General features: G+C 42.4%; 1 protein-coding gene across 4 annotated transcripts in view; it reads right to left on the minus strand.

Moving 5' to 3' along the window:
* Positions 1 to 19,038, minus strand: part of LOC142759604 (glutathione S-transferase 3-like) — a 62,765-nt gene that overhangs the window by 21,794 nt on the left and 21,933 nt on the right. Inside the window, exons 1-3 of one of the 4 annotated variants that reach the window (XM_075861947.1) lie at positions 16,959 to 17,029; positions 6,119 to 6,216; positions 3,679 to 3,730 (exon numbers count right to left, since the gene is read on the minus strand). In XM_075861947.1, coding sequence (XP_075718062.1) covers positions 3,679 to 3,730; positions 6,119 to 6,205 — 139 coding nt within the window. In that variant the 5' untranslated portion in view covers positions 6,206 to 6,216; positions 16,959 to 17,029. Of the gene's footprint in view, positions 1 to 3,678; positions 3,731 to 6,118; positions 6,217 to 15,280; positions 15,360 to 16,693; positions 16,714 to 16,958; positions 17,030 to 19,038 lie in introns of those variants that run through there. The other 3 variants (XM_075861944.1, XM_075861945.1, XM_075861946.1) reach the window with 3 other exon arrangements.

Consider the following 19,038-nt stretch of genomic DNA (forward strand, 5'->3'; position numbering starts at 1 on the left):
GTTTTATGCAGCGGACACCCGCTGCGTAAAAATCACGGACTGTCTGCACGGCTCCATAGACTAATATAGGTCCGTGCGAGGCGCGTGAAAATCACGCGCGTTGCATGGACATATATCACGTTCGTGTAAATCCGCCCTAAGGCTGGATTCACACATTTCAGCATCTTTAATACAGGTTTTTTTTCTGCAGCCAGTCTATAGAACTTCAACAATGCCAGAAAAAAAAAGCATGTACAAAATGACACAAAATAAAAACGTCACTAAAACATTTAAAAACGCTGGGTACACGCACACGTTCATATTTCCCCATCTAGAAAAAACAAAAACCACTTATCTGTTCCATCATACAAATCTGCACAATTTTAGCTATGGAGTATGGAACAAATGTAAATGTACGTTTACCATTTTTTGTAAATAAAAATTCAAGAAACATTCCGTATACAACGTGTCATACCTCGTGCAGGACAAAAGGGGCGATGCATGACTTCTAGCAGATTTTCTTTGTGCAATGTACCCCTTAGATCCTGCGATAGGATTTAACACAGTGTAGCAGTTTTAGGCGAGATTTACACGAGCGTGTTCAGTCTGTGATATACGCATTTCCCGGACTGAGCCCAGTGCACGGAGCCGGGCTCCGAACATAATCGTTATCTAGGACGCTAGAAGTCGCTGCGGAAAAACGGTCACGTACTGAAAACATGTTTTCAGTACGGGACAGTAGTTCCGGAGAGAGGCAGCGACTTCTAGCGTCATAGATAACGATGATGTTAGGAGCCCGGCTCCCTGCACTGGGCTCAGTCTGGGAAATGCGTATATCACAGACTGAACACACTCGTGTGAATCCGGCCTTACCTGGAGTGTCCCTTTAGAAAGTATGGAACTTTGTGAAATACTTTTGAGAATTTGGTTCTGGATGTAATTGAAGCACAGAGATAAGAGCTTGCTACATTTGTATCCAGTGTAGGCAATAGTGTGGGGTTTTTTTTTTTAGTTTTTTTTAGAGGGGTTGTGAGGTTTGTAGCATTTTTGTGAAAACTGATTATGACTTGATTTTTGGCTCTGTACCTATGACGGATCAGTGCAACAGAAATTTGCGTGCAGATGTGAACACAATAATGAAAATAACGGAAGCACCAAATTAGCTGGTGGGGGACAACGACAAAAAGGTATGAAAGTGTTGCTTATAGTTTAGTAGCAATATCATATAGAAAATGTATACGATAGAGTCGGTTGTGCCAACCTCTACAGATATGCAAAATATTCTTCCTCCATTTTTGAGCAGTCAGAAAAGTTTGGCTACGCCCTGGGGCACAAATAACTGAAGGTGCATCAGTGGAATTGTCTCAATGTATGGGGAACTCAGCCGCTGGCGGGAATTTGAGCTACACTTCTGCTCTTTGAGAATATCCTGGAATATTCCGAGGCCTGACAGATAAGAAACTTCTCTGATCATACTCTTAGGCTACATTCACACAAGCGTATCAGATTCACGTGTGTGAAAAACGCGCATGAATCTGGTCCGTTATGCATCAGTGTGCTTTGCGAGGGGCACGAGTTATTCACGCACTCGCAAAGCACATTTTTTTTATTTTTTTATTATTTTCAATTAAATTGATGCGCAAATCATGCACAGCACACGGATGTGCATCCGTGTGCTGTGCGTGATTGTCACCTACCCATTAATTTCAATGGGCGATAGGTGCGTGGAAAAAAAACGCAACAATATTAGGACATACAGTGAGTTTTACGCAACAGACACGCTGAAAACTCCTGCGTGTGTGAATGGCCATATTGAAATCAACGGGTCAGTGTGCTGTGCGTGATTTACACGCACAGCACACGGACAAGTTTTACGCTCGTCTGAATGAGCCCTTCGTGTCCCAGGTCATTATCTAATTATTGTACGATCACTTCCTACCAATCATTACGTTATTGCCCTAGGGATGTCCCGGTTATCTTCTGGTTTGCTTTGCAAACATCTGCTTAGGTATTGTTTCGTACTATTTTTATGAGAAGAAACATGTGAGAGTGGATCTCCAGAAAGTGGTGTGAAGCTAGCCAGAGACCAGAAAAAAAAACTGGGTGGTACCAAAGTACTACTTTCACTCTTTTCTGCCCTTGGGGCAGTGCCATTCCGGTTTTTCAATGAAGACTCGAGTAACTTAGGCTTATGCTGCCTGACAACGCCATGTAAAATACTTTAGCTGTTGCTTAGGTACTGTATTTGTTTTTTTTAATAACTAGTTGAAATCTGAATTGGCACGGTCCTGACAACGGTGATGAAATTTAAGCTTAGAAGCAGTCACACCTGTCTATCCCGCATCTCAAGCTGCAATACTTAATAAAAATACACGAAGGTGGAAATTTTTTTTGAAAACCTCAGAACGGTGACCTACTAAAAAGAATGAAGAAAAAGAATGAACAATATTAGTAATGGGCAAAAATAAAAAAGAACAAAGCTAAGACCATAAATATGGTGACAGTGTATATCAATAAAGAACTATCATACCAAAACTAAGTTCACCGATCCAGCGGCACCTGTTTATTAGAAATATGTGTTCATTCCCAATAACTATACAAGTCCAGGCCCATCAAGCACAGGAGAATAATTACAATCTGTTTCTATGGAATACGTGTTCATTCCACTATAAACTACACATATATCCTGTTGATTTCAGGTCTATCAAGCATAGAAATGTTTATATGGAATATGTGTTTATTTCCTCATTAACTGCAAAGAAAATCTGTTCATGCCATGTCTACCAAACATAAAAAATTCATTATGCCCTATTTTAGATTTTCTTCCCAATAGTAAAAATGTTCATTCTCTTTCTTCATTCTTTTTAGTATGTCCCCTCAGAACGTGGGGAATTGCTTCACAAATCTCAAAATACAAAGAATACTGCAACAGTTAATAAGTTATAAGCGGGGCCAACAGTGAAGTGTTGTGTGCCTTTCAGTATGTGCCACGCAAGCTATATTAACCAGAAAGACTAATCGCTTACCAGGCTCTGTAAGATTGGATTGACACGTGATATAAAAATACGCAACAACATTTTTTTAAATCCCCTGGCGCTCCTGTAGTAATGCATCCCTGGTCCTCTAACTGGTCTCTGTATACTCGACCTAGAGTGTCGTGTCAACATGTGACCACTGCAGCCAATCACAGGCTACAGCAATTACACGTAACGAAACATCGCAGGAGGCCGGGTGTGCCGAAACCAGCCAGGGGAACTGGGATGTATTTCTATGGGAGGGCCAGGAGAGGCGAGTAAAGTGGTTTTGTTTTTTTAATGATCGGTTGTTATTCGCAGCAGAAAATCCGCTCCAAATTGTGCGGATTTCCTTGCGAATTCTGTGTCGGATTTGCTGAAGAATTTTCCACAGCAAATCCGATGTGTGTGAATGTATCTGAACATGGACCAATCTCCCATAAGTGACTGACCAGTTAGAGAACATTACAATGGCAATAGTTGAGCTTCTATGCATTGCTGTATGGTAACATATTACATAACTAGCCTGGTAAACCTTTACATACACACAATTTACAACAAGAGATCACTTTTGTAGAGAAAATGCATAGTCATTTATAATGATACATATATAATATATACATGTTACAGCATCTATTCGATCATTGTAACAATTCTGGGAAAAAATAAAAATTCAGAACTTTACTTTGAAGCAATTTTTGATACTCCTCCTTCGTTTCATAAAATTTCTCTTCAAACTGTGAAGACAAAATAAGAAGAAAATACCATTTTAAAAGATGCAAAAACGCTTAGAAGCTTCATAAAACAAACATGTCGTCATGTCACACGAATGGAACAGAATTAATAGGAGGCGTATATTACAAAGCCTTATTTTTTGCATATTACAAACTTTGCCTTCTATTCCTATAAACGGACAACCAATTTAAAGGGGTATTCTGGTTGTCACAAGTCATTGTGTATCGACTAAACAGGTGATAACCATTAGATCGGTGGGGGTCTGACTGCTGGGGCCCCCATTGATCGCCAAAATGGAGGTCCAATGTCCCTGTTCCCCCAGCAGAAAGGCGCTTGGCAGGAAAAATTTTATGGAGCGGGATGGGGGAGGGGGGGGGGGGGTCGAGCATTCGCCCTACCACTGCATTCAAAGTCTATGGGAGTGACGGAAACTGCTGCACGTTTATGAAATAAACGTGGCCTTGTTTCGACCCACAGGTCGCCACAACAGTCGCAAGGAATCAAAACCTGCTGAATTTCTTTCCATTGTCATGTCGAAGCAGCTTGCGGGAACAACGCAGTCACATGCACTTCCATTACTGCACAGCAGGCAGCGCGACACAGCGATCTTTGGCTGTGCGACCTGTGTCATGGCCAAAGTTAACATGTGGCTCTAGTGTAAATGTGCGGATTATAGCCATGTACACCTTCATGCAACCTTGACAAATAGAAAAACACTTATCACCTATCCACAGGATCCCAATATGAAAACAATGTATTGTGCACACCCCAAATAACGAAAATGGTACAAAAATAAAAAAAAATAAAAAAAAACACATAGCATGCGTGTATAAAAATACCATTTCATAATTTATATGTTCAATAATGCATGAAAATGTAACGGAGACTAAATCTAAAAAGATGTGAGGAGTTCATGCATACCAAATATGTCTACATTCACGCGTGCGTGCGTGTACCCCATTCACCTATGACAGCACCCCTGAAGATGTAAAATAGAACCCCAGTTTTCAGGGTGGGACTACAGCTTGTAGAACTTTCCTACCAAAGGCTAAGTCAGTGACTGAATGCAACTGTAATCTATAATGCTTAATAAAGGTGTGGGATGAGCTCCATGTAGCTGCCCTGCAAATCTGGTCTAGAGATGCGTTGGCTCTTTCTGCCCAAGAAGTAGATACAGCTCTATTTGGACCCTGGAACTGAAGGAGATTCTCTGAAGACCTCCAGTCCTTAGTCCAGGTAGTGGACTGAGCATCTCCTCACGTCTAAATAATTAAATTCCTGCCCCTTTGGATTTTTTGGGGAGTCACAAAAGGAGGGAAGGATAATCTCCTGGTCTTGATGAAACCAGGAAATTACCTTTGGCAAAAAACCTGGTAAGGTCTTCATAATTAGTCTGTCGTCCAATACTAAAGTGTAGGGGGGGGGGGGCCGAGAGGGCCTGAATTTCACTTACTCTTCAGGCAGGCAGTGGTAACCGCTAGTAAAAAGGTCATCTTTAGAGTGTGAACCTTTGGACTCCCTGTCCATTAAATTTCTAAGGATGAACCCATCAAAGCAGTAAGGACTAAGTTTAAGTCCCAAGGTGGGACTGAAGACCTTATTTGGGGTCTTATCCTGGAATCCACAAACAGGAACCTTCTAATCCAGGGGTGTTCTGCTAATCTGGAATCATAGAAGGAGTTTAGGGCAGAAGTGAGCCCCCTCCATACTCCCCCACCCAACGTGCGCCGTATATATTTACTGCGTAGGTCGGGAAGGGGTTAAAGTTTAAAAAAAATAAAGTAATGTTAAATAAAAAAATAAAAACATTACACAATAAACCTTAAAATACAAATCTCAAAACATAAAAAAATAAATTTAAAAAAATACAAATTCGGTATCGTGACTAATAACATGCACAACTAATTAATAGCGTCATTTATGGTGTACACAGTAAAAAAAAAAAAAAAAACTTATTGTAAGGCATGAGGTGTTATGAATTTTGAACCTCCGTGTGCCTGACATTAATAGTAATTAACCTCATCATGTACCTCACACATTAACCCAATGTTGTCCATTATGACTGAGAAACATGATGGGGTTAATTACTATTAATGTGAGGCATATGGAGGTTCAAAATTCATCATACCACGTGCCTCATCAGAAAACGGAAGAACTTTTTTTTTAATTATTATTGTTGTTGGCAAAGTATCGTTTTGGTATCAAGAAATCACAATACTACACAAAGTATTGGTGTCGAAGACCAAATTCTGGTATCATGACAATCCTAGTTAATAGCGATTGCGGCATCAAAGTGGTTAAATGGCCGTGATCAGAATTAAGATCCTGGCCTTTACAGGAAGTTGTCAGATGTAACATATATAATAACAAACATCAGTTCCGTTACCAACCTCAACACCAGCAGCCGCTAACAGCCACCTGATCACCTCCATTCTACCACGTCCATTGAAGTAATGAAGTACTGGTTTCTCAGCCATGATTAATTGTTCTGAAATGAAAACAAAAATGAATGAATGATAGAGGCAAGAATGAAAATGTGGAATGTAATGCGGTCAGAACAATCCTGCAAAAAGGAACAATTATCTTAAAGGAACTCTAAGGGTATGTTCACACGTTTACTAAAAAACATCGGAAAATACGGAGCTGTTTAAGGGAAAACCGCTCATGATTTGCAGAAGTTTTTAATCAAACTCGCATTTTTCGCTGATTTTTTTACGGCCGTTTTTGGAGCTGTTTTTCTTTAGTCAATGAAAAACGGCTCCAAAAATGGCCCAAGTGACATGCACTTTTTCCCGGGCGTCTTTTTACATGCCATTTTTGGAAAACGAGGTGTAAAAAAAACACCCCGTCGGAACACAACGCCGTATTTCCCATTGAAATTAATGGGCAGATGTTTGTAGGCGTTCCCCTTCTGTTTTTCAGTACATTTACGGCCCAAAAAATGGCTGAAAATAGCCCGTGGGAACATACCCTTAGGGTATGTGCACACAAAGTTTTTTCTGACATTTTTCAGGCCGTAAACTTCCTGAAAAAAATCGGAAGAAGAACGCCTACAAACATCTGCCCATTAATTTCAATGGGAAATACGGCGTTCTGTTCCAACGGGGCGTTTTTTTCACGCCTCGTTTTAAAAAAAAAAAAGGCACGTAAAAAGATGCCCGCAAAAAAGTGCATGTCACTTCTTGGGACGCTTTTTGGAACAGTTTTTCATGGACTCTGCCGTAAAAAAACGCAGCGAAAAACGCGAGTTGCTAAAAAAAAAAAAAAAAAAAAAAAAAAACGGCTGAAAATCAGGAGCGTATTGAAAACCGCTCCGTATTTTCAGACGTTTTTTAGTGAGCGTGTGAACATAGCCTAACACAACATATAAAGGTGCATTGTAATTTGCAAGTGTGTATGTAAAAGGTTTATGGAGCTTTGCGGAACTAGAGATATGCAAGATAAAGTAGTATTCATGGGGACAGACATTTCTGGACTTCCTGTTGGTAATCCCATTGAACACTACGGTCAACCTCTTAGGCCCAGTTCACAAACATTTGTGATGCACGCTTAGCGTGTTGTCCGGGTAAGGTCCAAGCGTACCCGCCAAGCGTATCCATAGGGCTCAATTAACCTGACAGATGCCAAAAGAACGTCAGGCCAGTGCATGTCGGTATGCCACAAAAAAGTATAATAGCATAGTCGACTACTACAGGAATAGATTGCATTCAATTGCAAACCACTGTAATATAGCATTTGCTGTCCCCTACAGATTTTTATTTTATTTATTTTTTAAAACAAATCTATGTTTCATAAGAAATACAAAATTTGGAGGGCATGTGGAGAGAGGGGTATGTCCCTACATACATGGTGGGAGTGTAGTTTGGTCCGCAATTTATGGTCTATTGCCTCCCAACGGATATCCAGAGTTTCAAGTAGGCCAGGAGGTTTAGCATGAAGCTTCATGAATACAGAATGTATTCGATGGCAGGGTAGGACGGTCGTGTGCCATATTATATTGGCAGCTAGATTAAGGATTGCCCGAAAATGGAAACGCGCTGAGGTGTTCACTAAGGTAGAACTAATAAATCAGGTTACTTATTCGTTCCAATTGGAAATAGCTTGGGCTATTAGGACACATGCGTTTGAGAAGTTTGCTATTCTCTGGAGAGATTGGTCTACATATTTGGAGACTGTTCCTGCTCCCGAATCTATTTTTCTCTCCCTCATTTCATTTCTTTCATGGTATAATAGCAGAGATTTCTGGATATCTTAAACACTCTATGTCGAATACTATGCAATGCGATTGAACGGTATTGTCTATTTATGTTACAATATTGTATTTCATGTAGGATTCCCATTATCTTCATCGGCAGAGGTTAAAGAGGCTCTGTCACCAGATTTTGCAGCGCCTATCTGCTATTGCAGCAGATAGGCGCTGCAATGTAGATTACAGTAACGTTTTTATTTTTAAAAAACGAGCATTTTTGGCCAAGTTATGACCATTTTCGTATTTATGCAAATGAGGCTTGCAAAAGTCCAAGTGGGTGTGTTTAAAACTGGGCGCGTGTATTATGTGTGTACATCGGTGCGTTTTTAATACTTTTACTAGCTGGGCGTTCTGAAGAGAAGTATCATCCACTTCTCTTCACAACGCCCATCTTCTGGCAGTGCAGATCTGTGACGTCACTCACAGGTCCTGCATCGTGTCGGCACCAGAGGCTACAGTTGATTCTGCAGCAGCATCAGCATTTGCAGGTAAGTAGCTACATCGACTTACCTGCAAACGCCGATGCTGCTGCAGAATCATCTGTAGCCTCTGGTGCCGATGTGTCCTCGCTCGTCTGACACGATGCAGGACCTGTGAGTGACGACACAGCGTGATCTCTTGAGAACACGGCTGTGTCTGCACTGCCAGAAGCTGGGCGTTCTGAAGAGAAGTGGATGATACTTCTCGTCAGAACGCCCAGCTAGTAAAAGTAGTAAACACGCCCCGATGTACGCACATAATACACGCCCACTTGTACTTTTACTTTTCAACACGCCCAGTTGTACTTTTGCAAGCCTCATTTGCATAAATACGAAAATGGCCATAACTTGGCCAAAAATGCTCGTTTTTTAAAAATAAAAACGTTACTGTAATCTACATTGCAGCGCCGATCTGCTGCAATAGCAGATAGGGGTTGCAAAATCTGGTGACAGAGCCTCTTTAAGAAAAAACAAAAAACAAATTAACTATATATTATGTGAAAAAAAAATGTTCATGTACGAATGCCTAATGTTGGCGGTTACTTGTTATGTTTTCCTGCTGCTTCCACAATAAAGAAAAATTTTGTTGATTTAAAAAAATACAGAATTTGAAATAGATCAGTGAGCCCAACCTGATGAGTGACCACCGGTGTTTCTAGGCCCTCATCGAACCTTAAGGGTATGCTGTGTTTCCAGGCATTTTTCTGGGCGTAAAAACGCCTGAAAAAACGGAAGCTGAACGCCTCCAAACATCTGCCCATTGATCTCACTGGGAAAAACTGCGTTTCGTTCAGACAGGGCAGGGGTTTTTTTTACGCGGCAGTTTGAAAAAACGCTTGTAAAAAGAAGTGCATGTCACTTCTTGAGCCGTTTTTCATTGTGTCAATAGAAACAGTTCCAAAAATGGCTCAAGAAAAAAAAAAGCTCAAAATCAGCTCCTGTGTTTTACAGCCGTTTTTACTTTAGCGTGTGAACATAGCCTAGGGGTGCAGTCACACTTTGTCGAGTTTGTTGCAGAAATTCTCTGCAACTGAAAATCGGTTCCACATATCTGAATGAGGTTGTTTCTGGAGCAGGTATATGGGTTTTAGCAAGTTCCAAAATCTGCCACGTGTGACTACCCTAGTAGATGTCTGGCTGAAAAGTCCATCAGAAAACCCATTGCAGTATCCAAAAACGATACAACTTCAAAGCTACTTTTTAGAAACTATTAGGCCCTGTTCACAGAGCTTGTGTGGCGGCTTTTGCCACGGAAACCGCAGCAAAAAACGCCTGAAATTGACTCCCATTGATATGAATGGGAGGTGGAGGCGTTTTTTGTTTTTTTTACTGCGAGCAGTAAAAATGCTCGCGGTAAAAAGTAGTGACATGCCCTATCTTGAGGCGTTTTTCGCCTCAAAAACCCCATTGAAATCAATGGTTGAAGTTTTTGCGGCGTTTTTTTTGCAGCAGTTTGACACTTTTTTTGGGCAAAAAACGCTTGCGGTTATTCCATCTTTCTGTTGGAGGTATCTAAAAAACAAAGCCTAAAAAAAACACGTGTGGTGAAAAACCACAAAAAACCACAGCTGATTTTTCAAGGCAGAATTTTCTGCCTGAAAAAAACTCCATGTGAAAATACCCTTATTAGGGACTGGATAAGGTTTCTTTATAGACTGTGTAATACACAGAAAAAAAACTGCAGTGAACTTCAAAATCATTTATAAAAGCTAAATATAAAAAAAAACCAACCCATTTAATTCTGGTGTGTGTGTGTGTATTACCTTTTGCCCTTGTGGACAGTAGATAAATAAAAACTGAGTCATTCCTGGACATATACGTTTGGAAAAAGCTGCAAGTCATCCTATACTGCATGTCCGTTCTATACCGTTATCAGCATGTAGGCGATAGGACACACCTTAACACACACACATCATATAGATGCGATACTTCTAGAAAGGTCCAGACTAATGTGTAGTTTCAAATATAACTTAGGGCCTTTTCAGACGAGCGATGTTCACGTCCGGGTGCTGTTCAAGTGTATAACGGACACACGAACTGAGCAGTCTCACATTAAAGTCGGTACGTGCAGAGAAAAATCGCAACATGCAGTAGTTTAGTCCGATTATCGAATAAGACTCACCCATTCAAGTCAATAGGTCAGAAAAAAATAATAACAAATGGACCACCGCACATCAGAGTGCGGTCTATTTTTCACTGATCGATTGTTGAAAAATAAAGCAACCAGTTTTTTTTTTTACGAACTAGAAACACCGATCACGGCTGCTACACGGACATAAAAAATTGAAAAAAAAAAAAAAAGGACACAGAACACTCACACAATTCTGATTCAACTCTGATGTAAAACAGTCAATTTTTTCCTCAAGAAACACTGACTAGTTTAAAAAAAAATGAATTTTGTAGTTTCTAAAAGTAGCTTTGAAGTTGTATCGTTTTTGGATACTGCAATGGGTTTTCTGATTGACTTTTCAGCCAGACATCTACTAGGGTACAGTCACACGTGGCAGATTTTGGAACTTGCTAAAACCCATATACCTGCTCCAGAAACAACCTCATTCAGATATATGGAACCGATTTTCAGTTGCAGAGAATTTCTGCAACAAACTCTACAAAGTGTGACTGCACCCTTAGGCTTTGTTGATACGCTAAAGTAAAAACGGCTGTAAAATACAGGAGCCGTTTTCAAGGGACACAGCCTCTGATTTTGAGCTATTTTTTTTTAAAGCAAACGTTTTTTTTTTTCTTGAGCCGTTTTTCTACTGACACCATGAAAAACAGCTCAGGAAGTGACATGCACTTTTTATGGGGCGTTTCTTTTACATGCCGTTTTTTCAAACTACTGGGAAAAAAAACTTCCAAGAATGACTCAATTTTTATTTTTCTACTGCATATAGGGGCAATCGGTAGATTAGTCTTTTATTGAAGCCACGTCTGTGGTAACTAAGGGGTTACTGGAAAACCGCAGCACACGAACTATCCGCAGAATCTGTGGGGCTGCGGTAGCTTTTATAAATGATTTTGAAGTTCACTGCGGGTTTTTGCTATGTTTTACACACGTCCATAAAGCAACCTTATCAAGTCCCGAATAGTTTCTGAAAAGTAGCTTTGAAGTTATTTTTAAAGAGGCTCTGTCACCAGATTCTCTAATCCCTATCTCCTATTGCATGGGATCGGCGCTGCAATGTAGATAACAGTAACGTTTTGTTAAGAACGTTCATTTTTGGCCAAGTTATGAGCTATTATATATATATATATATATATACAAATGAGGTTTGAAATGTACAACTGGGCGTTTTTTTTTTCGTTATGTCCAACTGGGCGTGTATTGTGTTTTTAACTGGGCGTGTATTGTGTATTTAACTGGGCGTGTTTACGTGTATGACGCTGACCAATCAGTGACCAGTCAGCATCATACACTCCTCTACATTCATTTACACAGCAGCGATGTGCAGCCGCATACACAGAGATTAACGTTAATCAAGTGTCCTGATAATGAATACACATAAAATCCAGCCTGGACGTCATGTGTATTCAGAATCCTGACACTTCTGACTCTTTTCTTTGAGATTTCTAGCAAGTGAAACGAAATCTCGTGAGATTTCGCTTCCCTTGCCGGAGTCTCACAGAAAAGAGTCCAACTGGGCGTGTTTAAAGTAAAAGTCCAACTGGGCGTGTATTATGTGCGTACATCGGGGCGTGTTTACTTCTTTTACTAGCTAGGCGTTCTGACAAGAAGTATCATCCACTTCTCTTCAGAACGCCCAGCTTCTGGCAGTGCAGACACACAGCGTGTTCTCGAGAGATCACGCTGTGACGTCACTCACAGGTCCTGCATCGTGTCGGACGAGCGAGGACACATCGGCACCAGAGGCTACAGTTGATTCTGCAGCAGCATCGGCGTTTGCAGGTAAGTCGATGTAGCTACTTACCTGCAAACGCTGATGCTGCTACAGAATCAACTGTAGCCTCTGGTGCCGATGTGGCCGACACGATGCAGGACCTGGGGCAGGAAGTGAGTGACGTCACAGCGTGATCTCTCGAGAACACGCTGTGTGTCTGCACTGCCAGAAGCTGGGTGTTAACGAACAGAAGTGGATGATTCTGATTCGTCAGCATTATACACTCCCATTCCTAACTCCCAGCTAGTAAAAGAAGTAAAAACGCCCCGATGTATGCACATAATACACGCCCAGTTGGACTTACTTTTAAACACACCCACTTGGACTTTTGCAAGCCTCATTTGCATAAATACAAAAATGGTCATAACTTGGCCAAAAATGCTCGTTTTTTTAAATAAAAACGTTACTGTAATCTACATTGCAGCGCCTATCTGCTGCAATAGCAGAGAGGGGCTGCAAAATCTGGTGACAGAGCCTCTTTAAATCACAGACAACAGGGAACAGCTAGGGCCGTATTTACAGCTCACCCCAACCTAGGCTCTAGGACTGAGAACGCCCCCATTTGAAAGCTTCCTTACAGTCGCCAATTATCGTCAGGAGTCGCTCTTTTTTAACAATCGTAACGATAATTGTTTAGTGTTAAAGGAACAGTGTCACGAAAAAAAATTTTTTCATGTCAGTTTTATGTTAGTGTTTTATTAAAAACGTTTTTATTTATTTGTGTGTTTGTGTGTTACTTTTTTCTATTTTTTCACTTTTTCTTCCCTATGGGGGCTGCCATTTTTTTTTCCATTTCTGTATGTGTCGATTAACAACACATACAGACGTGGAATACGGCAGCCACAGTCCCATAGGGACTGCGAACGGGGCCCGTCCCATCCACTTCTGTGTACGCCATCTGTGTGGGAACGGCGCATGCGCTGCTCCCACACAGTCCAATTTGAAATGCGCGCCGTCCGGCGCCATTTTCCTGTGGACCGGAAGTCGCGGCCGGACAGTAAGATTACTACTTCCGGTCGCGGCTTCCGGACTTGTGCACTTGGACCAGCGGCAGACGACGGAGCGGACGGGCCGGAGGGAGCCGCGGCGGCAGGAGCAGGTAAGAGATTTCTATGTATGTTCGTGTTTGTGTGTGTTTACTACTGTATGTAAACCTACTACACTGTGTTAGCTCAAAAAATGGCGACACACAGTGTAGGAGGTTAGACCGTTCAATCCCCTCGTTTATCCCGGCACTAGCCAGGATAAAGGAGGGGGGGATTCTGAGAGCTCACTAGAGCGAATGCTTTTTTCCCAACTTTGCAGCAAAAAGCAATGTGGTTGCTTTACCACATGCAATGCTGCAATTTTGGGAATAGCTCCATCTAGTGACCAGCACTGGGAAATATTATAAATTAGAATTTAATTTATAATATTTCCTGACTCGTGAAAAAAAAAAAAAAAATTAGAACAATGTTTAATCACCTACACACTAAATGTTTAACTAAAAAAAAGAAAAACAAATGTTTTGCTGGCAACACATTCCTTTAACGTAGAAGACCAACAATAAAAACATCCCTTATTGTTTATGATCGGATCAATTGAGATGCCGTAAAAATGCCAGTGGCGCAACTGATAAACAAATGCCGTTTAATGACATTTACAAAACGTTGCCTAGCGTTTTTTAGAGGGTTTTTTTGTGTCACCAGATGTTACATTAAAGCCTATAGTTAGCGGTTTGGCCTCTTGACAGCAGGGTAGCAGAGGGAACAAAGCAACACAGAAAAAAAATATATAGAATTTCCCTGTGTTACACATTATGAGATAAAATTGTATTTTAGGGATTAACTAGCCATATAATAAATAGGGGCCATTATTTAAGTGGACCCACGGATTAATTTGCAACAAGTTTGATTTGCCAGTGGAAGTCTGCAACGGTTGATACAATGGACTGGCGAGAATTTCTGAACCATGAATGGACAATTAGGTCTGCAGACAAGTAGAAGCATGCAACCACCATCTCCCTGGTGAGATGATAGGAACATCATGCCATCCATAAGGGTGTGGCTGGCTCCGCAGTGAAAGTTACGTCACAGGACAGCCCTGGCACACAGAATGGTTGGAACTTGCAGGACTAAAAAAAAAAGTCTCAAAAAAGGGATTTGGCTTGGAAGAGACATATAATGCACTTCATTTATTATTGCATCATTTTTTGGGCAAAAAAATACCAGTATACATTGGAAATGTATTTAACATGCATAGCAGATTGCGAAATATTTATTATGTTGCGTACACCATCTTATAGTGTCAGGTTCATCAGCGTGTAAATTAAGGCCCCCAACACTATTTGATAATTCTCTGCCAGTCTAATGGTGCCCATACACTTAGGATAGTGCTACATGGCTAGTCCGCCCCGCTACCGCATAAACATGCATGCACACATTTTTCTTTAATGGGAAGAGGGAGACAACAAACTGCCAGACACCTTTTATATATTACAAGGACAAAGGATCGTCATGTTGAGTCCCAACATACCCGATCCTTCTTTGCCGGGACATCTGCCATCAGGGGAAGTCTGGTAACTCCCATAGACGCTAGATAGTCGTCCAAAATTGGCAGGTTCGGCAAATATTCACTGTATCTAATGTGTACGTGCGCCTAATATTAAGAATATATTTTGTTATACCTTTTAGACTAAGACAAATCAAGCCTAAAACATCTAGGCAAGGAAAGACCCGCTCTATTTAGATCTCCACTGACACTGAAGTGGCTACGCAGGTAGTCTAGGGAAAGACATTTATGGCATATCTACTAGACATGTCTTCTTTGGGAATACCGCTTTAATCCTGACACTTTTACAACATATCCCAAGGGTATTAGATATCCCCCTATATATTCATTCGAGAACAGTAACCCAGGGAGGAATATGCTGCACCGGACAGTTACCTCCACTTTTCTGGTCTCCACACAGTATGGATATCTAGAGAGGTCATCTCTGACCTGGCACAAGTATAGATTGTCCACTAGGAAATATGAAGGACTTTAGAATGAAGAAAACTCTAATAGAAAACTCAGGTATAGAGATTATTATATTTTAGAGAAAGTGAATGGCATAAACAGCAACTTCCTAATATATTGCAATTGCTCGCTTGACCAGAGGGACTGATCCCCCAACACTTTGGACCACCCTGGGGATCTCACCTGCTCTGATGCTTCCCTGTCTGCAGTACATAGCATGTTACAGGAGGATGCTTCCCTGTCTGCAGTACATAGCCTGTTACAGGAGGATGCTTCCCTGTCTGCAGTACATAGCCTGTTACAGGAGCATGCTTCCCTGTCTGCAGTACATAGCCTGTTACAGGAGCATGCTTCCCTGTCTGCAGTACATAGCCTGTTACAGGAGCATGCTTCCCTGTCTGCAGTACATAGCCTGTTACAGGAGCATGCTTCCCTGTCTGCAGTACATAGCCTGTTACAGGAGCATGCTTCCCTGTCTGCAGTACATAGGCCTGTTACAGGAGCATGCTTCCCTGTCTGCAGTACATAGCCTGTTACAGGAGCATGCTTCCCTGTCTGCAGTACATAGCCCGTTACAGGAGCATGCTTCCCTGTCTGCAGTACATAGCCTGTTACAGGAGCATGCTTCCCTGTCTGCAGTACATAGCCTGTTACAGGAGCATGCTTCCCTGTCTGCAGTACATAGCCTGTTACAGGAGCATGCTTCCCTGTCTGCAGTACATAGCCTGTTACAGGAGCATGCTTCCCTGTCTGCAGTACATAGCCTGTTACAGGAGCATGCTTCCCTGTCTGCAGTACATAGCCTGTTACAGGAGCATGCTTCCCTGTCTGCAGTACATAGCCTGTTACAGGAGCATGCTTCCCTGTCTGCAGTACATAGCCTGTTACAGGAGGATGCTTCCCTGTCTGCAGTACATAGCCTGTTACAGGAGGATGCTTCAGCCCAGTCACACAGCAGACTATATAATATTAATGTAAGAACTTTTTTTTAAAAGAAAAAATAAATCAAAGCAGCTCTAATCGAGGATCCTCTTCAGATGTTATCGCATAAAAATAAATCCCCTAACATATACTAAACAGCAGGAGATACAAGTAATTTCCAATATCTATCTATAGAACTGCTGTGTTGGCATTACCATACAGGATACAGATCCTCCCTCACATAGTTATATACATGTCTATATACTCTTACACAATAGATACATTATTAGGTGAATGCTGACGGGATCGGCCGACCATTTGGTGTGCAGCATGCTGATAAATGCTCTGAATACGGGACAAGCATACACAGCGGCGCCATGTCACGGACAATTTCCATACTAGATCTATGGGATCGCTTACCCTCTGCGACCGCCGCTGACAACAGAAGAGCCGCGATGCAGGGACGCTCTGAATTAATATACAGGGGGGCGGGGCGGCTCGTTCAAACCATCAGGGGCGGGGTCGTTTTAACCAATCAAGTGAGAGCTCGATAATAGATTTGCATAGTTGATAGAAGCGCACATTCCTGAAGTGTTTCCAGTTATTATAGAGCAGTATTATTAGTACTAGACACTGAAGACGTCCATATTACTGTAGTCCTGTGATGAATCCATGTCATACTGACCGATCACTGGCTGATCTTCTCTCGCTCTAATGTTAGGTAACCCAGGCTCGCCGCTCTTAAAAGAAGTCCTGAGTAGCTCTATACAGTGGATGTGAGGGTGATGTGGCGTGACATCTGTCACCTCATTGATCGCTAGATATCACTAATAGGCAGATCTGATTGGCTAGGCGGGTGTCCCTTTCTTCCCTCATCCACGTGTCTCTCCTGAAGCCGCGCGCTCAGTAGAAGAGAACATTCTACGTCCCAAGAATCCAGTGAACTTCATATCATAGGCTTCTATATACACGTCCATGTGCGGCTCTGCGAGTAGCAGGATGCCTTTCTTTTTTTAGTTTTGTTGGTAAACAGCATCCACTATGAGGGTATGTTCACACGCTAAACAAAAAACGGCTGTGAAATACGGAGCTGTTTTCATGGGAAAACAGCCTCCGTTTTTCAGTCGTTTTTTAAGCATCAAGCGTTTTTGCCGCATTTCCTACGCCTGTTTTTGGAGCTGTTTTTCTATTGACCCAAAGAAAAACGGCCTCAAAAACAGCTCAAGATGTGACATGCTCCTTCTTTTTACGGGCCGTTTTTTCAAACGGCCGCTTAAAAAGGCTCCCTATCAGAACGAACCACAGTTTTTCCCATTAAAATCAAGGGGCAGATGTTTGGAGGCATTCAGCCTCCGTATTTTTAGTTGTTTTTCAGGGCGTTTATGGCCTGAAAATAGACCGTGTGAACATACCCTTAGGGTATGTTCACACGCTAAACTAAAAACGGCTGTAAAATACGGCTCTGTTTTCAAGGGAAAACAGCCTCCGATTTCCAGCTGTTTTTAAAGCATCAAGCGTTTTTTACGGACGTTTTTGGAGCTGTGTTTCTATTGAGACAATGAAAAATGGCTCAAGAAATGACATGCACTACTTTTTTCGGGGCGTTTTTTTTAAACGCCATTTTTCCCCTGTCGGAACTAAACTGTTTTTCCCATCAATAGGCAGATGTTTGGAGGCGTTCAGCTTCCGTTTTTTCAGCCATTTTTCGGGGCCTTTACGGCCCGAATAACGGCTGAAAATAAGCCGTGTGAACAGGGGTGTAACTACGAAAGACTGGGCCCCATAGCAAACTTTTGACTGGGGCCCATCCCCTGGGTATCACACCACCCCCCCCCCTTGTAGATAGTGCCTCCCTATAGATTCCACCACAAAGCACCCCCCTATAGATAGCACAATACAGCCCCCCTGTAGATAACGCCATACAGCCCCCCTGTAGATAACTCCATACAGCCCCCCCTGTAGATAGCGCCATGCATCCCCCCCTGTAGATAGCGCCATGCAGACCCCCTGTAGATAACGCCATGCAGCCCCACCTGTAAATAACGCCACACAGCCCCTCTGTAGATAACGCCATACAGCCCCCTGTAGATAACGCCATACAGCCCACCTGTAGATAACGCCATACAGCCCCCTGTAGATAACGCCATACAGCCCCCCTGAAGATAACGCCATACAGCCCCCCTGTAGATAACGCCATACAGCCCCCCCTGTAGATAACGCCATACCGCTCCAAACCCCACCTGTAGATAACGCCATACAGCCCGCCTGTAGATAACAGGGGACCGAAAGCCCCCCTGTAGATAACGTCATACAGCCCCCCGTAAGATAACGCCATACAGCCCCCCTGTAGATAACACCATACAGCCCCCTGAAGATACCGCCATACAGCCCCCCTGTAGATAACGCCATACAGCCCCCCCTGTAGATAACACCATACCGCTCCAAACCCCACCTGTAGATAACGCCATACAGCCCCCTGTAGATAACGCCATACAGCCCCCTGTAGATAACGCCATACATCCCCCTCTAGATAATGCCATACAGCCCCCCCTGTAGATTACGCCATACAGCCCCCTGTAGATAATTCCATACAGCCCCCCCTGTAGATAACGCCATACAGCCCCCTGTAGATAGTGCCATTCAGCCCCCTGTAGATAACGCTATACAGCCCCCCTGTAGAGAACGCCATACAACCCCCCTGTAGATAACGCCATACAGCCACCTGTAGACAACGCTATACAGCCCCCCTGTAGAGAACGCCATAC

This window comes from Rhinoderma darwinii, chromosome 4 (assembly GCF_050947455.1).
Source record: "Rhinoderma darwinii isolate aRhiDar2 chromosome 4, aRhiDar2.hap1, whole genome shotgun sequence".
Lineage (NCBI taxonomy): Eukaryota > Metazoa > Chordata > Amphibia > Anura > Rhinodermatidae > Rhinoderma > Rhinoderma darwinii.